Source organism: Hydra vulgaris, chromosome 04, assembly GCF_038396675.1.
Source record: "Hydra vulgaris chromosome 04, alternate assembly HydraT2T_AEP".
Lineage (NCBI taxonomy): Eukaryota > Metazoa > Cnidaria > Hydrozoa > Anthoathecata > Hydridae > Hydra > Hydra vulgaris.
Genome location: NC_088923.1, coordinates 29,554,892 through 29,580,685, shown reverse-complemented (window position 1 = coordinate 29,580,685; position 25,794 = coordinate 29,554,892). Strand labels below are relative to the sequence as shown.

The window sequence follows — 25,794 nt, the reverse complement described above, 5'->3', positions numbered from 1 at the left end:
AGCTAACATCAATAGCAATCCATATACAGTTTATTTTTTTGATATTATCAAGGCCACATAGGTTTCATGGGCATTAAAAACAGGTATTTAATAAATTGCCTTAATTTATTTAAAATGATAAATACAGGTACTTAATCATAGCTTTTTATATTTCTGATCATTTTATTGGATTCTTCATCCCTGAAAATAGCCAGGTACAAGTTTCTAACTAAGGAGATCGAATATTTTTAAAGTTTTATGACTTAAAATCTCTAAATAAATGTTGCAATTCTGAGGAACTAAGAGGGGCTTGGCCAATATTTGCTAAAAGTAAAATGGATTTATTTCATGATCTTCTTGGAGCCAGAGGCAAAAGTTTTCAAGAAATTTTTATTTTAGTACTGTTAGCTATAAAAATCAGCAAAATCTGAGATGTATGGTGACATGGTTCAATTGACATGAAATTACCCCCTATCTAACTTACACTTATCAATTAAGATGTGATTTATTATCAACATCATTTTTCAAGATGTTTGATGTCATAAATTAAAGCATTTTCAAGATCTGCGCCTTCATTAGACTTTCTTCCATAGCAAGCGTATTATTATTATTAGTATTAGTATTATTAGTTCCATTTCTTATTATTAGTTCCATAGCAAACCCTTTAAGAGGTAAACAGATTCTATCTGTTGACCAGCCTCGCACCCCTTCTTCATCTATTAGGCTGGCGCAGATGTATTTTTAATACATTGTTTCCAGTTTAGGATGTTGAATGCTGGATCTTCTTGACTCAATGCATGGGTTTTGCTTGTGTCTCTGTTTTTATGGCTAGGCAACTCATTCTATTATCTCCTAATGAGGGTACAGCTCTAAAATTTAGTTTTATGGTTCTGAGGTAGGCTGGTAGTCAGGTTTCCTGAACTCTGTGGTAGCTCTCAGAGAGGCTGATTCCATCAACAGCTGGAAAATATCTAAGTATTAACAGTGCCATGTTGTGCATGAATGGTGTCCCTGTTTTTACTTTTGGTGTGCATTGCGGAGGCCACATTTGGAGCCCTTTGTTATGGCTTAGGGTTTATTAATAGTAATGAGGTAATTCCTTGGGCTATTAAACAGTGTTCTGAGTACTATCTATGCTTTGATTCAAGTTCTTCAACAAATTTAAAAATGAATAAAGTACCAAAAACTATAAAACACAAAAAACCATCATCATCACCAAGTTTTCTAAACCTATCATCCACTAATATTCGTGGTCTTCAGAAGTAACTTTGCTTCTGTTGAGTCTTATCTCTTGCAAAGTTCACCAGACCTACATGCTCTTTGTGAGACTAATTTGAGTTTGGCTGTCTCATCTTGTGATTTTAGTGTTGATGGTTATCTTCCTTCAATTCGCAAAGACTCCAAAAGTCACATGCTTGGCTTGGGCATTAACATTCGTAAGAATTCGCCCATTTGTCGGGAAACTAGGTTTGAATCCACAGACTATTCTTTCATGTGCTTTCGTTTAGCACCACTTCACTCTATTGCTTTTCTCTTTTTTCTATATCGCTCTCCTTCATCTCAAGACTGCACTTTTTTTGATGTTATTTCTGATAATATTGACCAAGCCCTCTCTCTTTATCCATCAGCTAATATAGTTGTTGTCGGTGACTTTAATGCTCACAACTCTGAATGGCTTGGCTCTAGTGTCAGTGATTCTGCAGACATTAAAGCCCACAACTTTTGCCTTTCTCAATCCCTAACTCAAATAGTCAACTTTCCAACTCGCTTTCAAGACAACCCAAATCATTTACCTTCTCTACTCGACTTATGTCTTGTTTCTGATCTTAGACAGTGCTCAGTTTCTCCACATTCACCCTTAGGTGCTTCTGATCACAGTTTGATCTCTCTAAAACTAATATCTCATTCTTCTTACAACTACCTTAAAGCTGACTGGGAGTCTTTCCGTGATTTTCTTTGTGATGGCTGTTGGGTAGAAATCTTTCGTCTTCCTGTCGACAATTGTGCTTCTTACATAACTTCGTGGATTCAGGCTGGCATGGAATCTTTTGTTCTCTCTCAACGATTCTAGGTCAAGCCTCACTCTCCTCCATGGTTTTCCTCACACTGTGCTGCTGCGATTGCCAATCGAAACTGTTACTCCCATATTTATCAGCAAAACAATTCTCCAGAAAAGACATCTGTTTATTACTGCTAGAAACAATTATAAAAAGGTTTTGTCTAACACCAAAGCCAGCTATTCTCAGGTCATGAAACCTCGTATCTCATCTCAAAAATTAGGCTCTCGCGACTTTTGGAGAATCTTTAATAGTATCAATAATATGGGCAAATCTTTAATTCCACCTCTCTTGTATGGTTCAGACTTTGTTACCTCACCTAAAGACAAAGCTGAATTGTTTGCAAAAAACTTTTCAATATCATTTCTTGATTCCACTAGTTGTGTTCTACCTGATATTTCCAACAAACAGGTTGATCCATTGCTTGACGTTCGTATCACTCCTCTTCTGTATCTGAAGCCTAGACTCTTCTGCAGCTTGTGGCCCGGACAATATACCTGTTATTGTCTTGCAGAAGTGTTCTTCGAAGCTGTTGTTTATACTCTCAAAACTATTTAACAAGTGTTTATCAGAGTCTTGTTTTCCAGCCTGCTGGAAACCGGCATCTGTTATCTAGGGTTGAGCTTTTACCGACTTTTAAATTTACCAGTAAACGGGTAAAAAAATCAAAATTTACCGGAAAAATTGGTAAAAAATAAAAAGGCATAAACAGAAGACCATAAAATGCAGTAATAAGTAAATAAAACACATTAATGTTAGTTTTGAGATTTATTTTTGGATAAAAAATGAGCTTTGAGAAAACAAAGTGTATCAAGTATGTCGTCCCTCATTCTGGATCGAGTTTTTGTCCCAAATAGTCCAGCGGCAGAAAAGGCTCGCTCAGATTCGACACTTGTTGGTGGGATGGTTTCTAGTGCATTGAAGAAAAGTTCAAGGTTTGCAGTTGTCTTTCCGGTCGCTTCATAGACCAACATTTCTTTTGAAATGGCCTTGAATTCGTCGTTTGAATTGTGTTTCGCTCTTTTTTGGCCAAATGCTGAATTGCTTCCTCGAGTTCCTCTTCAAGAGAAAGTGGATTTTCGTCAAGAGTTTCTGAGCCATGCACTTCTTGAATAAACTCCAGATCATCTGGATTTGTTGGAAAAAGCCTAGACAGCAAGTTTTTGGCGGTCTTTTGAAGTACAGACTTCGGAGGCGTATTGAAAACTTTATGCTCTTCAATGTCGGACAAGCATTCTGGATTGGAAAGATATCTGTACAAGCTTACAAGATTGCTCTGCCTTCACTCTTCAAATGTCTCAAAATTGCACTCTTCATTGCAATGCAAAGAGGTGAATCTTGTTGTTTCAGCCTGTTCACAAGAAACTTGAAAGTTCCTTCAGCAGTAAGAAGAGTAGCATTTTGTTGGCAAAGTGCTTGTGCTGCTAATTTGACTGGTTCAAGAGCAGCAACAATGTCGGATAAAATGTCTTCTTTATCATCACTACAAATCAAATGTGGAGAAATGTCCTTCAATACTTTTCTGATTGAATGTTTGACTTTGAGGAACTGTTGAATCATTGACAGCAGATTGTTCCATCTTGTTCTGCAGTCAAGGATAAGTGAAACCTCTTTTCCGTGCACTTTCTTAATTTCTTCTTGAAAGACGTCATTTTAACTCAATAACTTGACATTGATGAATTTTAACGTCAATAACTTGACAATTTTTCTGACTTTTGTGATGACAGATTGCAAGTGAACTTTCACTTTCAGAATGGGAATGTTTTCATCCATGGCGGCACCAAGAAAACTGATTTCGGTGTCAGATTCAGATTCGTCACTGCTGACTTCGTCGTCGTCGCTTGTTTCTTCAAATGAGTTTTGTTGAATTTGTTGAGAAGGCTTCTCGTACAGCACTTCTTGAACAGCCAAGTGCATTCCGTGGGTATAACAAGTTTGATGCTCGGTTGGAACCAGTTTTCCGAACTTAACCATCATGGAAGCTCCGTCAGTAACTGAGCAGACAATGCTGTCGCATAGTTTCAACCCAAATTCTGGCACTTTTTCAGTGACAACAGCTGCAGTTTTTTCAGCCGGCAGAGATCCGGAAATTCGAGTCAAGCCCAGATTCCAGTGATTGTTTTTTTGATGAATATTAATATTCATGTACCTTTGATTTTTCAAAGAAGTGTACTCATCCAGTGTAATTGAAAAGTGTTTTCCCATTGTCACTAAAGAATTGAAAGTGTTTTTAAGGTCATTCCTTACGCCAGTTGCAAACTTTTTAACTGACTGGATTGCTTGTTTGTGATTTTTTGGGAAATCATAACCTTTTTCAGACATTGCAGATCAAATGAAAGAGCTGTTAACAATGGCATTGAAACTAAATCCATCCAGTGCTGTAAGTCTTGAAATCACTTCTTCAATTGATTGCTTTTGAAAAAAAATTGAAATCTTAGGCCTTTTTGATTGTGATGCAGCTTTTGGTGTCACTTTTTCCTGTGTTTCCTTTTTGATTCCATGTTTCTTGTCTAAGTGATACCACATTCCAGTTGTGGAACTTGTGTATTGACTTGTATTTCCACGAATTTTGCAAGTAACTGTTTTCCCTTTGTTTAAGGTGTAGTGTTTCCAAGCGTCCGACATTTTGCCAAAACGCAAATCAAATTTATTGATAAAGACCACAATAAGTATGAATGATGAAGACTTTGCAATGACATTGCAAATGGCGGTCGCTTTTTTGTAACAGTGAAAAAGAAAGAAAAAAGAATCATCTAGAAAAAAACAAAAACTATTAAAAGTAAAAAAGAAAAATATATATATTAAAGAATAAATGAAAGCATTAATAAAATTAAGCCAAAAGAAAAAAAAAGAAAAAAAAATGTCAATCAAATACAACAAAAAGATATCTTTAAATTAAAATGTATGAAAAAAAAAAGAAGTTAAACGCTAAACAAAGTTAAGAAAAATATGGAACGTTTTTATGAATTTGAAAAGTCGAAGATGTAACGAAAATATATACTTTTTAAAATTTATTTCTATGTTTAAATGTTGTGTAATTTTATTTTTTCTGTGATTTTGTCCCTATTTTTATGTTTTTTAATACTATGATATATGTTTTGTTTTGTGTGTGTGTGTTTGTATTGTGTTTTAATGTTCCTGATTTTCTCGTTTGTTGACTTTTCCTATACATTTTTACCCACCTAATCTATTTTTATCTGTTAGTTGGAGATTTTAATTATTTTATATTAGAGTGTGACTTGTTTATTTTAAGTTTTTTGGATTATTGTAACGGTTGTATTCTAGTAGTACTGATTATAGTTGTTAGTATTATTATTATTTTTATTTTTTATATTCAGTCTAGTTTTTCTTTTTTTTTTTTTTTTTTTTTTTTTTTTGTTGTTGTTTATTATAATTTTTTGTATCTAAAAAATCTCCTCGGATGTACTTATTCTTTATTTTACTTTTTATATATGTTAAGTATTTAAAACTATTTAATTCTTTCTGTTTATTTTAGTTAATTGGTTTTATTTAGTGTAAATTTATAATTATTATACTCAATATATTATTTTTTATGATTATAGTGTTATCATTATTATTAATTCATTGTTCATCATTTTTTATTATTATTTGTGTTAAAAAATATTTTTTTATATCAACTTATAGGTATTTACTTAATATTAGTTTTATAACTATTTGTAAATGACCGTGGATGTAATATCGTTTTCCAAAATACATTATTGATAAATAAGTCACAAGAAAGTAAAAACGTGTTTAGACAAAACTAAACCAACAAAATCACTTTTCAAGCATAAAAAACAACAGCTTTGTTGACAGGAAAATAAAAATTAAATTTTTAATTAAGTTTTTAATTTATTGGTTGAGCCATTTCAAGCATTCTAAAACATTTTCAAGCATCCTTCAACGTTATTAAAAAAACAATATTTGCCGAAATTTACCGACATCATTTTACCGGTAAAACAATTTTACCGATTTACCGGTAAATTTTCGGTAAAAGCTCAACCCTACTGTTATCTCCATCTTCAAAAATTCTGGAGAGCGATCTGATTCCTTTAACTGTCGTCCCATTAGTCTTCTTCCTATCATAAGCAAGGTTTTTGAATCTTTAATTAACAAATGATGCCTTTTCTCTTTTAGACAAGGTGCTAAAACACATTGTAAAGATAGTTGGACCTGCTCTTGCAGCCAACCTTCAACCATTATCACATCGTCGCAATGTTGCTTCTCTTTCTCTTTTCTACAAATACTATAATGAGCACTGCTCTAAAGAGCTAGCGTCTCTTGTGCCATCTACTAAACTTCTCGAGTTACTCGTCATTCAATTAAGTCTCATCCTTTTTCTGTTCGTCGCTTATTCGTCTAGTTTTTTTCCTCGAACATCAGCTCTTTGAATTCGCTTCCTTCATCTTGCTTTCCTGATTCATATAGTTTGCAATCCTTTAAGTCGTCCGTCAATCGTTATCTTGCTCTACAATCTTCATCTTTTCTCTTCCAGAAACTTCCAACTTTAATTAGTGGCTGCTTGAAGCCTTGTTGGAAGCAAAGATGTTTAAAAATAAAAACGTTGGAATTTTAACTAAGTTGTACTTTATTGAGGAACTATTTGTTGGTTGCCATTAAATTTCATCTGAAAAAAGTTATGAAGAATGTTTACTATTTGATTTACAACAAATGTTTAATACAATTATAAAAATTTACCTCTGTATTAGATGAACTGTTTATTTCTACAGATGAATTTACATCCCAGTGGGCAAGGGACCTAAAAAAATGTTACAAAAACATTTATTAGATATCTTTTTTATGTCCCTTGCCACTAGGATTTGGTATGAGGGATTCTGTTTTGTTAGCTATCATATTTGTTATCAATCTTTATCAATCCTTTTGCTTTTCTTGACAGCTTATCTATCAATGGATTCAAGTTGATAATCACCTTTTGACAGTTTTTTTCCCTCTAATCATGAAGATAAGCTCTGTCTTCAAGAAGGACTTTAGTATTTTGAGGGCAAAGGCATATAATATGTTCTTCGATGCAATTTTCTTTATTACAATTTTACAACTTTTTTGTCACTACAAGGATAGACATCTAATGAACAGGAACATCGATTAATCAAAAAGCTTGTCCCAGTGAGCATCAAGAATTTTTTTGGCACTTTCTTTGCCGTGTTTGCAATTAACAACCATAATGAGTACAAGAAGATCTTTGACTTTTCTATTAATAGATTTTTCAGTTGTGAAAAGTAAACTTGGGTTTACTGTAGCCCAAATAGATTTTAGATCGTTGCTGAATTACTGATAAAATGAAAATGAGTTACGATACAATATCTGCAGTTGGATGCACATGACAAAAGATAGTTGTAATACCTGACTGAATAACCTGGCTGAAAGTGCTTGGATCCGTTAATGATAACTCATAAGGGCCACCGCAATACTTTTTTTCACTCATCATTTGCGTAATAGGAGTAACCTTGACTTTCAGCAATTTTGTGAAACAGTAATATATACACAATGTATTAGAATATAAATTTTATTGAAATGGATAATTTTTTTATGAACAGTTTTATATATGTCTTTTAATAAAATTTATTTTAATCTACTTTAAAAATTGCTAAAGAAAGTTTATATAAAGATAACTACTTAAAAGTACTACTCGTAAAAGCAATGATCGTTGATAAAAAAACTTTTCTTACAATTTCTTAAAATAAAAGAATATTTAACAGATACAACTTTTAAATTTAAAGCATTTAACTTTAAAACAAACTTAATTTTAAGTATTTAAATTTTAAATGCGTGTAAACGATTTAGAAAAATTGTATTGACTTTTTAGAACTAAATTTGATTTGTTGCTGTTTTTCAACGAAAAGTATATTGGTTACAGGATAAATTTATAATGAGATATTTTTATATGAGATTACCTGACTTAAAACAAAATATGTAAAAGAAATTAAAAATTACTTTGCAAAATTAGTCCTAAACTGAGATTTCAACTTTCATCATCAAGCATGTCATTTTTAACATACAGTACTTGAGACAACCCCATCATTTTATTTACTTTTGAGGTACAAACCATTATATGATATTTCCATATTAAGTTTGAAGGAAATAAAACTCCAAGATCTCTTCCTGTTTGTTTTTCTGAGTGATTTCTCGTCTTTTGAGTATTCATACCTAATTTTTTTTTTTTTTTTTTTTTTTTTTTTACATAAATGCATAACTACACATTTATCAGCATTAAATTTAATAAGCCACACCTTTGACCATTCAACAGCTTTATTTAAATCTTATTGTAATAACTCAGCTTCATATCTATCTTTGATTTGGCAATATAACTTTGTATCATCCACATAAAGTTTTGAGTTACTGTCAAAATGTTCTGCTAGGTCATTAATGAATATTAAAAACAAAATCAGCCCAATTACCCATCCTTGTGACACGGCAGTTGCAATATTTCTCCACTCAGAGACTACTTTACCTTGTATGACTTGTGGTCTTCTATCTCTAAGATAGGCTTCAAGCCATTTTAGCACGATATATATAATTTCGGAAAGTTGGGGGGGGGGGGATCAGTGAAAAAAGAATTTTGTGAAGTTTTTAAATTTTTTTTGTGTAAATAAAAATATTGTCAACGAGAAATTGTTTGAAAAAAAATATCTTATTGTAAGGTTTTTTATGTTGGAAAAAGAATTGAAAGAATATATAACATATAACGCATATATATAACCTATAACACAATTGCTTATTAAGAAAACTGTATTACATAGGTTATGCGATGTGTTAATTTTCCAAAAATTTCTACAATTAGTATAGGCTTTATGCCTATTTGTTATGGCTTAATGTATTGAAAAAGTATTGTAACAAAAACATTTAAAGGTTATAGGAGTCCATGAAAGAAAGGTTGGTTACTTAAAAATTTGAGGAGACAAAATGTTTAGATACTTATGATAATGGAGATAGACAGTATCTCCAGCCTTTTAGAAAGTTTTAAAAGTCTGATGTTGTTCCTATTTTTATTCAAAAAAGCATTGAGAAAAATTTAGCTCAAACTGAATTATGATTCAGAACAGGTTTGGCTGCACTGAATACAAAATTTTTGATATAAGTAACAGTTCATGAAGCCTTGATGGTTATTCAGTTTCTAGGGAAAGTATTTTAAGGCAGAAACAATTAAGAACATGTTAAGATAAAATTAGTTAAAGATTTCCAATGGCTTCACACCATGCCAGACTTATGTCACAGGGAGTTATTAAATCAGTAGTTTGTGTCCTAATATAATATCATTGCAATATGGAAAGCTGATTCATGAAATATGTGCTAAAGACACTTTAAAAACACGAAAAATGCAGTTGGTATTTAAATGAAAGATTTGTGTTCTTAGCTGATAAATGTTTATGTATAAATTAATTATATAAATTAGCTCATGAGTTAGAACAAACAGCAAAGCCTGCTAGTTATATAACAAATTTTTTTTTTTTTTTTTTCGGACCTGAAAACAGGTTTTTCTTGATATGTTAAAAATGACATTACATGAGATAGAATGGCTGAAAACCAGCTCATCAAACTGGGACTTATTTCCAGATTATAAAAGATCTTTAAAAATTTTTCACTGGTCTTCTTGTTCTACATTACAGTGCAAAATGTGCTATTAATTTTTGTCAAGACTTCATTGAAACTTTTAGAAATAAAAGAAGATGGAGAAGCAAATTTAATGGTTGCATTAAATTTATTATTTATTATTTTTGTTTAAAATATAAAACAACAAATAAAAAAACTTGGATAAAGTCATTAAAATTCTTTCTTTGAATAAAAAATGTACAGTTGTAAAAATGTTTTTTATTTAAAGTACAAAGAAAAAAAATTTAACAAGCCAAAACCCCACCTCCCTCTTCCTAACCTCCCAAATATACACATGATTTCAAATAGGTAAGATCAACCATATGTATATATCTGTGTGTGTATTAAATATCAGGATGCAACTATTCAACTAATGTGCGAACGTTTTTTTAAAAAAAGACAACAAACGTCATATTTCTTTACTTTTACTTATGAAAACGCAGACATTTGTTTGAAATTTTCCAAAGAGAACACATCACTTCAGCAATTTTTTTTCCAAATAGTTATGCAATTAAATGTTTTTATTTATAATAAAAAATAAGTACTGAAATTTAAGTAGTATTTTCGAAGTCTATAAAAGGAACCATGCTAAAAAATTATAATACTCCATGTTTTATAAAACATGAAAGTACTTTTTTTTTTTTTAATTTTTTATTTAACACAATAATCTTTGTTTGCATATTATTATTATTGATTTTTTTCAAAGCATTTCTTGTAAAAGACCCATTAGTTGTGAAAAAGAAGATAAAAAAGATTTATTAGTAGTAAACACAAACAGTAACGCATAAAATCTCTTTAATTGTCCACTACTCTGGGTTGACCATTTCACATCCTAACCTGCTCTACATACCATATTGTGTAAGTTATACAGTACTTGTGGAAAGTTGCGGATTAAGACATTTCAGCCTGGGGCTATTTTAAAGCAGTAATCCCTTGTCCATATCATTAATCAAAGATTTTATTTTAAAAATACAGAGTCTCTTTTAAAAATATCTCTTTGAATCAAGGCCCCCAAAACTAGGGCTATTAATCACTTAACTGACCAAAAACTATAAGTTTTTGGTCAGTAAATTTTATCAAAAAACTCAATTAGTGTGCATAATATCAATACAATTTTATAAACTATTTTTAAAACACATATCAATAAATATTTTGATTAAACGTTTTCGCTTTAAACAATTTATTTTGTTGTTGCTTAATTATATTAGATATTTGGCTTAAAAACAAAACCTAAGGGAAAATAAAACACGTTTTTTTCACTTAAAAGAAATACTTTAACAGTCAAAAGTATTTTGATAACTAATCTTTTTTATAGTTTAAATATTTATAGATACATAAATATTTTAAAATAAATACCTATTACCCACAATCTAAAGTAAATCTAAGTTAAGCTACACATCTTATTAATATATCCATCTCTCATCAATTTAGTGTTTTCAAATCAGAGAAAATACTAACTGAATTAAAATTTACTTATCCAACTTTTTTTGTTCTTGTTAAGAAATATATATCTTTTTTTTTAACAACACACAGATAGATATGGAAACATATGCTCTAATTAAGATTGTGATTATTTCATTGAATATTTTTTCTTCCATCAAATCAATTGAAATGATCAATAGTCGATAAAGGCATGTCAATGACAAGATCACTATTTAGTGAAGAGTATTAGATTCATGATGTTTGAATAATCAATAGATATACTTATATATACTATACTTGATGTTTGATCTATACTTACAAATAATCTTACACTGATTTTATCTAGAGCAATTAATACTTGAACTCTTTTCATAACAGTATAAGTAAAATGGTAAGGTTATATAATATTAAGGTTATATATATATTTATTACATAATATTTTATTATGTATGAACCTTGCTTATATGTTTAATACAATTATTTTATGCCATTAAATGAATATACTATTTTTTCAACAACAATTTTAAATATTAAGATTAAATATAAATATTAAAGTTATAAAATGATCGAAGTCAAAAATCTTTCAAGTTTTAAATGGATTCTAATTAGCCTGCATGCAGTATGTTTTTATATACAAAAACTTTCTGTTTGCCTTTTCAAATACTCAACTTGTTAATAGATTGAAAAGAAGCATGAAATTAATTTTAATTAGAAACAGTACACAAATTGGTGTAAGTAGTACGCACACCATTGGTGTAAGTAGTATGCGAACCATTGATGTAATTACGAAAACTATTGGTGTAAGTAGTACGCAAACCATTGGTGTAATACGAAGTAATTGTAGTTTAATAGATTATTAAAATATTATAAAATATTTTTATTATGTGTATATAGATAAAAATATAGATAAAACCTGAATATAAACTGCTTACTTTTGCAACTTTAATGGAGTGTTTTCAACAAAGAACATGAAAATAACACAAGTAATACAAACAAACAATAATCCAATTCCTATAATAAAAAATTTATATATTAAAAGTTTACTATAGTTATAAAACACTATATTTTCTCATTTAGTTGTTATTTTATGCAATCTATATATTTTCTTCCAGGCTGCGATTACAAATTTTAAATCTGTTGGGTGTGGTCATTCTAAGAGAGAGGCAAAGGCAAATGCTGCTATGAATCTTCTAAAAAGTCTGGGAATCGACTTGGATGAAATGGAGGCACAAAAAACTAGAAGTGTTAGTACTAAGTTCATATTTGGAGCTTGCCTTAAAATTCATATTTGTAATTAGAAACATATTTGTAATTTCTTTTATAACATATTTAGAGCTTGCCATAAAAAACATATTTGTAATTCCTTTTTTTAACGCAATTTTTAGTTGCATGAAGATTCATTAATAAAAGATATGAATGAGAAATTCTCAACATCAAGTAAAGCTGTTGGAAGTTCGATTAGTCGTCCTATTGATACATTGGCAAGATTAGAAAAGAATTTTGATTCAGCAAAACAAAAATTAGAATACATTGCACAACTTGAAGGTTTCCAGTTGATGTTTAATGACTTCGTTAAGGTTTTTATTTTTCTGTTTCTTATTATATATAAAAAATGTTAAAATATTAAAAAACTTTAATATAAATAATGAATGATTATTTAAAAAAATTCAGAACAAAAAAGATAATCGCGGGGAATTTTCATCAAACCTTTCTATTTTTACCACACCGCCAGAGGTTTATCAAGGATCAGGAGATTCTGTAGAGGCGTCAAGAGAAAATGCTTCGAGCAAAGCACTGAAGACTATGTTTAAAAATGCGGAAAAAACACTGGAAACTAAGACATAGTTCTGTAATCTTGTTGAATAAAGTTATAATTATTTATGATTTTTTATTAAGTTCTTATTTATGATTAATGTGAAGCTATTTTATTTAGAAATTATTTTTTGATTAGCTATTTAAAGCAGAACTACAGTTTAAAGAATTTTAGAATTGTGTTTTTTGTAAAAAAAAAAATGTTAATTTTAAAATTTTAATTTTAATAAGTTTCAGCTGATAAAATTTTGTGTGCCGTTAGAAATTTAAGTAACGAAAAATCAGAAGAAAAAGTAAATATGTTGTTTTGTCTTTTTTTATATAATTTTTTCATATAATATAAGAATATGAAAAAGAGGTTTTGAACTATTATCATATCGGTTTTTAATGTATTTGAAATTACTGCTAGGCCGATCATTTTTTTTCTTTGTTTATAAAGTCGCTTGATCCCTGATTCGGATCCTCAAAAATCATGGAATAGATTCCGAGGGGGAAAAAATTGGGGGTTTTAAAAGTTTCAATCGAAATCTAAAAATTTTAATTAAAAAAAAGAAATGAAAGAAAATCTACTTTGTGCAAAATAGAATTATAAAGAGAATGAATTAAAGTTTTTTTAAAATTTCTGAAAAAGCTTATGCGTACTTGGCTTTGCATAAAACGTCATTGATGACGTTGTACGGAATGAAGCTGTTTTTTTAATTTAAAGTTTAAAAAGTCGGCACTTTTAAACTTGAAATGTTCAAGATATGCATACATAGGATACAGTAAAGTCCTGGCTTTTCGAACCGACACTTAAAAGTTCCTTCTTATTAGAAGTGATTTTAATATTTCCTTTGACAAAAAATTCGTCAGTTATTCAAAGTTAGTCTGAAAATTCTGGCATTGTTTAAACAACGCAAAACTATAAGGAAGTTTTATTTACTGAAAAGTTTTTTCCAAGATCTTTCAATATATTCATCATCGTAAAATTCTTAGTGATATCTAAAATGATAAATATAAAACGACAATAAACAAGAGATTCTTAAATCCTTGTCGTCTCCTAAGTTTCCTGCAACTTTAACATGCCTTATTTTTCCTGTAACAAAGATTTAGTTCTTAAAACAAATCCCAGAAAGATTTTGCACGTCTTCGCTTACTGATAATTTTAAAAGAATACAACACTTCTTTTATTTGTAAAGATTATATAACCCGTCAAAATTTCATTTTGCATTCCAATTAGGAAAAATAAGATTTGTAATTTTGCGACGTTAAAATCTTGTTTTATCTCCACTTTTTTGAGTTTTAAGATAAATAAATAAAAGAATTTTAGGGAGCGGCACATGAAAACATTTTTTCAACTATTGTTCTCTCCTAAACTTTTTTATTTTTAAATTAAGTTTCAACACATAAAAACAATCTTAGGTAAATAACAATTATCAATTTTTTTGAAAAAGTGGACCTAGAACAAGATAATTTCAACGTCGCGATTTATCAAAATCTGCTCAAAACAAGAAATGTGTACAGGTTTTGCATTTTTTTTAAATCAAGAGTTATTCAAGAAAAAAATGTCTGTTCAGCCTGGAAATCCGCTCTCAAAAACTGTTCAGATTTCAACAACAATGTTCAACATGTTATAAATACAATGATAACGAAGTTGTTACAAGAAAACAATAATAACGAAGTTGTTACAAGAAAACAATGACAACGAAGTTGTTACAAGAAAACAATGACAACGAAGTTGTTACAAGAAAACAATAATAACGAAGTTGTTACAAGAAAACAATGATAACGAAGTTGTTACAAGAAAACAATAATAACGAAGTTGTTACAAGAAAACAATGATAACGAAGTTGTTACAAGAAAATCTGAAAGGATCGAAAAAAAGAATTTATATAAAACAAATTAGTATTGTGCGTAAAAGAAGCATTCAAAAGAAATTCATAACTATCACTACAAAATTTAGCTTAAAAATTCAACACAAGTAACTACGACTGAAAGAATTAAAAAATCGCAATTTATTTTTTGTAATTGTCTGTTCTTTTTTTGGCACAAGGGGTTTTCGATTGATCAAGTATTTTCTTCTAATATTAATTGGTCCATCTAATATTAAAGAGGTCCATACAATGTAACATCATGAGGTTGCAATAAATGGGTAGAGATACCAGTTATATAACAAGATACTGTTTTCTTCGCAATATGATATGACTATTTTCTTTAGTAAATTCAAGTATCTTTCACTGAATAGATTGCTTAGATTACAACTAATAGGAACTTTAACTCCTAGAATTTGACAAAAAACAAAAACAAACCAGTCAAAAGAGTGAATAGAAACAAACCGTCCTGACTTTAGTTGTATTGTACATTAAATGGTCCACTTTTGGTCCTTGTTGTCCATAAATGGTCAGCTTTATAAAAATAACCAGAGACAATTTGACTTTCATCTTATAATGTTTATTGTTAACATAAATTTTGAAAACTGGCACTCAGTATAATTTATATACTTCCTTACGTCAGTTTTTTTTTCGTATAAACCCACGTTTATATGAAAAAAAAACTGACGTAAGGCAGTATATAAATTATACTGAGTGCCAGTTTTAAAAATTTATGTTAACAATATATTTCATAGCAGTACTATCCGACGATAGTACTGCTAAAAAATGCTAAACAAAAACAAATTTAAAGATAAATAACAGTACTTTCAACAAACTTAATTCAACACAATATTGAATGTTCATACACATATTACATGACATAATTTTCATACAAGATTTAAAATTTATTAGTGTTTTGCAAAAAAATGATTTAGATACACAGACACACACAGACACTGGCAGGATAGAAAGAAAACACGCAAGAGAAAATGTGGAGTGAATCTGAATACTTTTCAACGTTAGAAGAAAAGAATAAAGATGCATATAAAAAAAAATTAACTTTGTCAAGTGGAATGTTACTTCCCGACCCTTACGTACTTGTAAATTGGAAGAATGACGTTTCAATGATGCCCGACATTACATGGGGTGACATGTACAATTATTTATTAACTCGCCAAGTAACTTTACACACGATTCAATGAAAGCCTATAAATCATTGGAATCGTACAACTTTTACATTTGTGGGCATGTTCAAGATGTATACTATAATTTAATTGAAGAAAAGAATTAATTTTGTTTCATTAAATCTGAGGTATCGTTGCATATTACAAAGTCTACAGTGAAACTGACCAAAAAAAAATGTTTGAAAAGTTAAAACCATAAAATTCATTTTGAGTGAAATGTAATATGATTTATCTTTTTTTTATTTAATCGACGTTTAATTTGTCTTAGGTGCTTCCAAGTCAAAGACAAGGAAAGAAGCAGAAATGTTACGATGTGTGGGTAGCAATAAATAAAGTTAATGGCTGGATTTTAACAGCAAATTGCAAATGCATGGCAGGGTGAGCGCATTAGTTAAATAATTTAATTCTAATTTTTCTCAAAACAAGTGTTTTAAGAAGTTGAATCGATCATATATTTTTTTAAATTATAGATTGGGCTCTGTGTGTAGTCACATCGGTGCTTTGTTATTTAAGCTTGTTGCATGTGCACAGCTTGGTATAAATAAAATATCTTGCACAAGCAAATTGTGCAGTTGGAAAAAATCGCGTAAATCAGCAACGCCAGCTACACTTAAAAAAATCAATTTTTCCCGACCAAAGAAGCATGAAACTCTTCTAAATATTAGTGACAATGAAAACTCACAGGATGAAAGACCTTACAGCTTTAAGGATCCTATACCAACTTCAGATAGTAAAAAAAAAAGTTGTTAGAACTCAAAAAATTGTATAAGAATGCTGCTATTCTTCAGTCTGTAGACATTAAAAATGAAAGCAAAGAACATTGTAGTGATACAGATACTGCAGAAGAGACAGATACTGTCATCAAGAAATCATTACAAAACCTACGAGTTATGGTAAAAAAATGGAGACTAAAGCCATAAATTCTTACCAGCAACTAGTCGCGAAAACGCATACAAATATAGTTGTTACAGAAACTGGATTGCATGTTCTTCACAAAAATCCATGCCTTGGTGCTTCACCTGATAGTATGGTGTGTTGTGATTGTCATGGTTCAGGGGTAGTGGAAATTAAGTGCCCATATAAATATAGAAAAGGGTTAGAAAATTGGAAAACTGATACGGATTTTCCTGTAAATTTTGACAATACAGTAAAGAAAACACACCGGTATTACTTTCAAGTGCAGCAATAAATGTATGTTACTAATACTACATACTGCCATTTTTACATTTGGACCGAAGGTAAAAATGAAAACGATACAATGTTAATTAATGTTCCAATTGATAAGGTTTTTTGTGAAAAACTGGAAACAAAGTTGACAACAATATTTTTAAAATTCTTACTACCTGAAATAGTGTCTAGAAAAAATGATCCAAATAACCTTTTGACCGATCAAACATACTGCATTTGCAAACGCCCAATTTTTACCCCAATGATTGGATGCGATAGAAAAAACTGCAAAATAGGATGGTTTCATTACAGTTGTATTGAAATAAAAAATGCCCCTAAAGGTAAATGGTTCTGCAAGGAATGCATACAAATAAACTGAAGGGTATATATTATATTTATAAAATTTTTTTAAGAAAAAAAGGTTTTTCACTCCTATGAGCTTGGAGGAACAACACTACTGTTAATATTTACTAATGATGTTATCATTACCATTACATTGTCAAGTAAATCAACTTGAGTTATTGGGATAATGCTCTGAAGAATTCGAAATTTTCTTAACCGTCCAATTACCCTTTCAACATGAATTCTTACATGTGCAATTTGACGTGATTCATCGACTTCAGCAGAAGACATTTGCTTTTTTCCTTTGGTGAATTTTGGTAATTTTAAAATCCCTCCCTGTGTAGCAAATTCTTCAACAAGGGTAAATCCTCTATCAGCAAGTACACAATCTCCATGGGTTATTTTTTCTAAAAATCCGGATTTAATTGTAATTTCTTTATCTGACACTCTGCCACCCCATCCAGGTGATAAAAAACTTACAGCACCTGAGGGAGTTATACCAATGAGATATTTAATAGTGTTGTTGTTTTTATAATTTGACCAAGTTTGGGCTCGAGCATGAAGACTAAAAGGTCTTTCAATAAATATTTCCATACAATCATTTATTGCAACACAATTATAAAACTTTTTGCGAAAACTTGTTGGCAAATTTCTTCTCAAAACATGCTTTTCTGGCCAAACAATTAAAAACTTTACATTTTCAGCAATAATTGGAAGCCAAGTTCTATATATTCTAGTAACTGTTGACTCAGAAAACCCAAATCTAAAGCTAAAGTCTTTATTTAAAAATCCAAGTTTGATTTTCATTAAAATTAACAATAAATGGTCTTCCATTGGTATATTTGTCATTGGTTTTACAAAATCATTAAATAATGATAAATACCACAAAAATAAATTTGCATTTGGCAAACCAGTATAAAAAGATAAAAGTGAATTATCATCTTTTAGTTTTTCAAATGAAATATACTGAGAAACATATGCTGATGTTATGGCTTTGCTTAAGGTAATCTTTAATTCAACATTGTTTTTACTCAAAGTTTTGACTTTGGAATGTAGCTCAGCAACAAAATTAACATCATCAGTCTGAGATTCTAAAAAAATAAACATGTAACCATTTATTTTATCAAAGAACGCAAGTAACTTCTTAAAATTAAATTACAACTTATTTACCTTGATTTAATTTGAAAGGGTCAACAGATGTTACTGCATCCATGTTAATTGACATCTATTCATTTTCAGCTCTTGTTTGAGATAAATTATCCTCAGTATTTTTTTTTGTTCTTTTACAGCTTCTTTCAATACTTTGATGTTTTTTTGAAAAAGATTGCTGTCTGTATAAAAAAACAGATGGAACATAATCAGGAAAATTAGGATTGTCCGATTTTTTTCCTAAATAGAGAAAATAAAAATGCAAACTTCTTTTGTTTTATCAAAATAAAAGAAGTTATGTTAAATTAAATACAAACATTGTTTGAAACAAAGATAATAATAACATTATAAAAACTTCTAGTTATCAAAAAAATTAATTAATTACCTGAAATAAAATGTTTACTACATAATCTTGCGTTGTCAATCATACTTGTTGACCAGTTTTCACGTTTTAAAGCTTGCAACCACAAAACTCTTCTGTTATTTGATACTTCTGTATTTCCAAAAGGAATTCGGTAAAAACTCAAGCTTTTATCGCCTTTTATCCTTTAATTCATACACCCTACAGCACAACAACTGTCAGGCATTATATTTTAGGAGTTTTTAAAAAACTTTAATCTTATTAAGTTACAATGCAGATTATTTACATAAATATTTGTTCAATAAACGTTCACTGTTTGCAAATCGGTTTTTGAATTCCTGCCACCTAGTGCGCATGGGACGGAAATGTAAACATTGAAATTCATCTATATATATTAGGGATGCCAAAATATCACGATTTTCAGAAAATGAAAGGTCGCGGTATAAATACCTGTTCTATACATAAAAAGAAGTATATAAACCAAATTTGAACTCTCTAGGACCATATTTAGTGCTGGAAGATGATTTTAGGTTTTTACGCAAATACGAGAAATCGTTGTTTTTTTCTGAAAAAAAATATTCTTTTTGAAAATGAAGAAATAAAAAAGTTAGGAAAGGTATTTTTTAGTTTAAAATCTAATATTGTTACTATAACAGATATTTTACAATTTGGCCAGTGCACTTTGGTCAGCTTCTAATGATATTAATGCCCTGTGCTCTCTGACAACTAGCAGTATATCTTGTTTTTTGTCCTCCTTTAATGTGCTACTGATATATCTTTGTATAAGATTGATATTCCGGTCATTTGTAACATTTAGAGATTTTACAAACTCACAAAATGATATATAGGAATCATTTTCCTCCAGCTTTCCAGCAGCTAAACCTGTTTTCCTGGTAGGAATTTCGTCCTGTATGCCTAGAACAATGAAAAGAGCCCAACTTTCCTCTGTAATCAACTCTGTTACCTCAGAGGTTGGTAAAACTAGGACAGCATCAGGTTTACCATTGGGAATAGTGTTGATATCTGGTACCTCAAAGGTCAACAGCTTGTCTAGAACTGCAAGCTTCTCTTCAAAATCTGGATCTGCCAGTATTAACACAGCAACCTTTGGGGCAAGGTACCAAGAGTGTTGCTGAAAAAATTTCAGAAAAGCATTGCCAATTTTGACATCAAACTCTTGTTGTATAACATAAGCTGATTTGAATGACAGGAAATCATTCTTAACAGCATATTCTGCTTTGTATGAACGTAAATACCATGGAGCATAAAAAACTGCACATATAAAAGCTGACTTTTCCAGGTGAGGTAACTGATCTTTAGGCAGAAAATCTATTATACCTGATGTCATAACAATAGCTAAATTGTAAAGACTGTCAGCCATGAAACGAGCATTATGATTGGCTCCTGGTTGATAAATTTTAAAACCATTCAGCTTTGGTGATGAGACATTTAAATAAAAAGCAGCATACTTAACTAGATGATTATAATCATCTCTTGGAAACACTTCGTGATTAAGAGCAAACTTCAGATATTCCTGAGCTTCCAGGTAAAGTTTATGAAGTTCAGATCCAACTTCCAGCTTCTTCTCATCAAATTTCTTAAACTCAGACAGGTTAGCTTTTTGAATTATGGCGTGATATACTTCCCAGTCCTTCTTGAAATCTTTATAGAACTGTCTATCTGGTGCAGCAGTAGGTCCAAGGACAATTACAATTGCCTTATGTATTGCTATTTCAAACATGTGATGTCTGCATAACAGCCAGAGAACAGGTTTTCCCAAAATATAGCACAACCTGGTTATAATTCCTCCATGGGCTCCTGTGTTAACATTGGTAGTATCTGCAACAATTGCGAAAATTTCATTGCATATTTCAAAGGACTCAAGTAAGTTGTGAATAATTTCTGTTTCATCAACAGCTTTGCCAGACTCTGCAGGTAAAACACCAAGTAAGAGATCGTTTTTATTCTCAAATTCAGGACTAGTAACACTGACAGCAACTCTATCTCTTACAACAGATTGCAAGGTATTTTCATCTAAATGTTTTAACAGCTTGCCATCAAAGTGGAGAACAAGATGTTTTCCAGCCATTGTCTCTCTGTAATTTTCTCTGATGGTATTGCCTAAGTAAAGATCATTTTTAACACAATATATTATTGTTATGATGGTTTATTTTTAGGTAAATATTCCACTCTTTAAAGGTATAGTAAGATTTTAATCATAACTTTCATTTATAATAGACTTACATTAGAAAATCAGGGATAAGAAATATGGCATCTGAAGAAAAACTTTTTGATTTGAAAAAAAAAACTTAATTTTGACTGGCAAAAAGTTGGCATAAAAGACTTTTTCTTTAGGTGTCCCTTTAAAAATTACCTTGATTTTCAATTACTTTTGCTCTTTCTCTTGAAATACTAGATTTAGAAATGCCCATCTGATTAACATCTCCTCCCAGATAATTAACAACAGACGACAACAGCCAGGTTTGTAATTCAATGCTGATTAACCCTCTAGCACAAATAGGTGTAGTTACTGCCATCAATTCTTCTCTTGTAATCTTTTCATTTACTTGCATTGAGCCTTTAGGTAAGACTTTTGGGGTTTTATTATGAGCAGCACCATATTCAAAGTCATCATCACTACCTTCGAATGAGTCTTCTTCTACAGCAAAATCTGGATCTGTCAAAGTTGAGTCAAACATATCCAAATTGGCTGGACCAGACTTGTATCTAAAATATTTACATAAATAAGTTAGGATTTCATTTTTAAGAAGTAAGTTTTTTAACAGTTTTAAAGTAATTATGACACTTGTTTTACCTTTTCTTAGTTGGCGTCAAGTTTTCATCACTTTCATCAAGTGGTGGGGGAGCTGATTTACATCTTTCTTTCTCCTCTAGGTACTTCATTCTCATTTGTTCTTGTCTTTTATACCTTTCTAGTCGTTTCTCAATGATGGTAGCTAGCTCTTTATCTGGCTTAGAAATAAACCACTTCCTAAAACAAAAATGTATAACATTAGAATGCAATAACTTACTCTGATGGACAGACAGATGGATAGCTGAAAGACAGACAGACTGAAAGCCCTACATAAAGTAGCTGCGCTACTAACAATTTGATTAATATAGAGAAATTTACAAAAAGGCTACAATATAATTGATACTCTTACCTGTCTGTTTGCTGGTCTAGATAGAAATTTAGGTCTTCTTCAATAGCAGCTTGTGTTCTTGGTGTTATTTTGTCACTTCTCATCAGTTGCTCTAAGTTATCTTTGCCTATGTCAAACAACTGTTCCATTGTTGAAATGAATTCATTCTTAATATTTTCTCTAGTATCTTTGGTATCTTTCAGGGTAACACGTTTTTTCAAAAGTTGATACTTCTTGTGCAGAGCTTGAAGTTTGTCAAGAATTGAATATTCTGAAATGATGTATGCTTGAAATCCTGCTTTGGTCCAAATGTTGACTATTTGTCTAATCAAGCAGTCTGATTGCATCTCAAGGTCACAAAAATCTCTACCTAATTTAGATTTTTAAAAAATATTTTATTTATTTAACATTTATTGCACCTGAAAAAATAATTATTTAGTCCTCTTTAATCTAGGAATAAAAATGTTTATGTTTTACAGTTATGTCTTACTTTTGCACACCAAGTTCCTTGTTCCTTTTTTCTTACAGGCCATGTTAATTTGTGTTTTGATAAATCTTTTCTTTTTACTTGAAATTAAATATTGATAATATCTTAAAATACTACCATTGGTTGGAAGCTGTGTATTTGGTAGCTGTGAAATTGGGTTAGTTAACAGATATAATGGTCGTCTGACACTTTCACTTGCATGGACATTTTTCTTCTTTTTTGGACCCATTTCTTTTGAAAAAGTTAATGTTATTTTAACTATTTTTAACTATTAAGCTATAAAAAATTATTAACAGTTTATAATAGATATGTCATGTAGTGATTGTAATCTTAAACTAAACACAAAATGGTGCAATCTTGTTATTTTGCCATCCTTCATGTAGTTTCATCATACTTTGCGTATTTTCGTAAAATCTTGATTTCATCTTCTGGCACCTAGAATTGAGATAGAACAATGAAAATTCATATTTTTGCTTATTTTTATGTATAGAATAGGTTTTTAAAGCGCGACCAAAAATTTTTTTTTTTGGCATGCTCTAATATATATGTGTGTGTGTGTGCGTGTGTGTGTGTCTACATCGTAGACACACACACACGTTTATATATGTATGTATATATATATATATATATATATATATATATATATATATATATATATATATATATATATATATATATATATACACAGACATGTTTATATATGTATGTATATATATGTGTGTGTGTGTGTGTGTGTGTGTGTGTGTGTGTGTGTGTGTGTGTGTGTGTGTGTGTGTGTGTGTGTGTCTACGATGTAGACACACTCATATGTTTACATATGTGTATGTGTATGTTTATGTTTATACACACATATAATACACATACACATACATACACATAACATACACATATATATATGTGTATGTTATGTTTATATATATATGTTTGTATATATATGTGTATGTACATATTGTACTTATATGTGTATATATATGTTTACATATATATGTGTATGTTATATATAAACACACATACACATATATATATGTGTATGTGTATGTTTATTTTACACACACGTATATAAATATTTATATATCTGTGTGTGTTCATACAGAAACAATGTGTATGTATGTGTGACTAACTGTTTATACAAATGATACTTTATTTTTTATTCATAATAATATTATATATAAGACATGTATGACATAGAAGTTTTTTAAGTTGTTTCATATTTTTGACTATTTATGTAGTGGGGTTACTTTGAACCTTATTCAAAGTTACCCCATATACGAAAAAATGTATACAATAAAGTATGTTATGCTATAGCAATGGAACATAATTATAGTAGGCTAACAAACTTCTTTAGATTTTACATGCCTAATAAATTTATAAACAAAAATTATGCAACTTAGACAACAAGCTGCTACACTAGCTGAGGTTGTGTACGAAGTATTCTGACTAATTTTTTTGAAGAAAATATCCGAAAGAAAAATAAATTTATTTTTCATTAAAAGAAACTTTCTCATTAAAAAAAAACATTTTGACCGGATCTAGCAACTTGCCTTTTTTTTAATTATTTTTTATTTAATCATATCAACAAAAATTTACACATACGTAAATTAACAGAATTTGGTTAGGTGTCACTCATATAGTTACAAAGTAGTCAATGGAGTGACACCTAAAAAGTGTAAAATTCTAGAAAAAAAAATTAACAAATAATTAATAAAAAAAAAAAGAAAAAAAGGAAAAGCAAAAGAAATATAAATAAGACAAAAAAAAAAAAAGATTGTTAAACAAATAATAATGATATTAATAATATTTATACAATAATACAAAATAATAACAACAATAATAAAATTATCAATAATATTAAAAATAACTATAATACGATATAAATTGTATGGAGGTTAGAGCGGGGTTAGTTGAGCATGGGGACAAGTTGAGTAATTAAAATATGTCAAAAACTGTGCATCACATGACAAAACATCATGGATAATAGTTAGGGAATTATAATGTTTACACAATGCGCAAAAAAATATTGTTGAAAAGCATTTGAGTAAGATTCACTTTTTCTATTCTGGACAAAAAATGTAAAAAAAAAATAGTTTTGCTATTTTTCTCTTTGATGTTTATAAACTTTTTGTTATCTGACATCACTTAAGTGTTGATATTTTCACAATTTATTGGACTTTCGATTATAGTTACCCTTTTTTTCATAAGTCTTACTGTTCTCTTTAAAACCAAACTAATGTGTCACCTAGTCTAGTAGGGGTAAGTTGAGCAGCTTTGAAAAAAATAAATAAAACTGAACTTTCGAACAAAAAGAAACAACTTTGATAAAAAATAATTTAAGGTAAATTATTTATATATATTTTTAAAATTAATAATTTTTGAATCGAGCTTCAAAGTTCAAGATAGTAGTATAAAATAGTATTATAATATTTTATATTTTATGACGCTTTCTTACTATTTAGTTTTTTCGCTTCTCGTACTTTCTTATTAAAATGTATAAAAAAAAATTTAAATATTATACACACGATTACTGTTAGTGAAAGTTTTATTGATGATTCACCCATGTTTCGTACAATGCATATTCATTCATTTGTTGATTGCTCAACTTACCCTACACTAATGCTCAACTTGCCCCGCTGGAGCAGCTCCGCAAACTCACACCGTTCATGAGATCTGTTAGATTTAGAAAAAATTGCTCAACTAGCCCCGCTCTACATATCATAGATAATAATTAAGTATAATAATAACATAAAACGTAGTAAAAATAACACAATAACAAATAAATACAATATAAATTAATAATAAATAAAGCAAAAATCAAACCACTCGTGCATAAAAGAAGTTATATACTATACTAAAGACAACTACAGTATAGAGAGAAATTCTAAAGAAAATAAAACTCTAACAATGTATTTTTGAATTGAATTCTGTTGAGCAGTAAATAATTTGTAACAAGGGGATTTTGTGTGTGTGTGTGTGTGTGTGTGTGTGTGTGTGTGTGTGTGTGTGTGTGTGTGTGTGTGTGTGTGTGTGTGTAAATATATACATTCCGTAAGTTACAGACAAGATATATAGGTGGCAGGGGCGAGAAGAAGACTAATATGTTACATGGCCAAGTCCATTGATAAATTCCGTAAATATAAAGTTTAATTTAAAAATAAGCAATTCCGTTAACTACATGAAATAAACAAATGTAAAAGTGGTAAAGTAATAAATAAAACATCTATTATAAAAAAGTAGCA

General features: G+C 29.9%; 3 protein-coding genes and 1 long non-coding RNA gene across 4 annotated transcripts in view; 2 read left to right on the top strand and 2 right to left on the bottom strand.

Moving 5' to 3' along the window:
* LOC100202005 (double-stranded RNA-binding protein Staufen homolog 2) overlaps nt 1-13,176 on the top strand; it is an 82,401-nt gene extending 69,225 nt beyond the window's left edge. The window contains exons 5-7 of the mRNA XM_065796012.1: nt 12,179-12,310; nt 12,452-12,643; nt 12,738-13,176. Coding sequence (XP_065652084.1) covers nt 12,179-12,310; nt 12,452-12,643; nt 12,738-12,911 — 498 coding nt within the window. The 3' untranslated portion in view covers nt 12,912-13,176. The remainder of the gene's footprint in view (nt 1-12,178; nt 12,311-12,451; nt 12,644-12,737) is intronic.
* A 2,721-nt stretch (nt 13,177-15,897) lies between these two features.
* On the top strand, nt 15,898-16,754 carry LOC136079055 (uncharacterized). Its single transcript, XR_010637905.1, has 3 exons — nt 15,898-16,040; nt 16,181-16,290; nt 16,383-16,754. It is a non-coding gene; the product is annotated as an uncharacterized LOC136079055 (long non-coding RNA).
* A 757-nt stretch (nt 16,755-17,511) lies between these two features.
* LOC136079334 (uncharacterized) lies at nt 17,512-18,634 on the bottom strand. Its single transcript, XM_065795066.1, has 2 exons — nt 18,592-18,634; nt 17,512-18,512 (listed from the first exon to the last, which is right to left on the bottom strand). Exons 1-2 carry the CDS (start codon nt 18,632-18,634, stop codon nt 17,512-17,514), a joined length of 1,044 nt encoding a protein of 347 aa, XP_065651138.1.
* On the bottom strand, nt 18,302-22,998 carry LOC136079738 (uncharacterized). The gene is made up of 7 exons (XM_065796011.1): nt 22,565-22,998; nt 22,096-22,444; nt 21,747-21,923; nt 21,306-21,658; nt 18,956-21,052; nt 18,592-18,810; nt 18,302-18,512 (listed from the first exon to the last, which is right to left on the bottom strand). The coding sequence occupies exons 1-5, from the start codon at nt 22,788-22,790 to the stop codon at nt 19,593-19,595; spliced, it is 2,565 nt and encodes an 854-aa protein (XP_065652083.1). The 5' UTR covers nt 22,791-22,998; the 3' UTR covers nt 18,302-18,512; nt 18,592-18,810; nt 18,956-19,592.
* Between the last annotated feature and the right edge of the window lie 2,796 nt (nt 22,999-25,794).

Bases quoted from the DNA above. Each gene is read 5' to 3' on its own strand.
- LOC136079334 (XM_065795066.1), bottom strand. From the start codon at position 18,634: ATGGATGCAGTAACATCTGTTGACCCTTTCAAATTAAATCAAG. The intron at 18,513-18,591 runs GTAAATAAGTTG...TTATTTTTTTAG, and splicing joins CCCTTTCAAATTAAATCAAG to AATCTCAGACTGATGATGTT.
- LOC136079738 (XM_065796011.1), bottom strand. From the start codon at position 22,790: ATGGGTCCAAAAAAGAAGAAAAATGTCCATGCAAGTGAAAGTGTCAGA. The intron at 21,924-22,095 runs GTAAGAGTATCA...TTTTTGTTTTAG, and splicing joins CTAGACCAGCAAACAGACAG to GAAGTGGTTTATTTCTAAGC. The intron at 21,053-21,305 runs GTAATTTTTAAA...ATCTTTACTTAG, and splicing joins AAAAGTAATTGAAAATCAAG to GCAATACCATCAGAGAAAAT.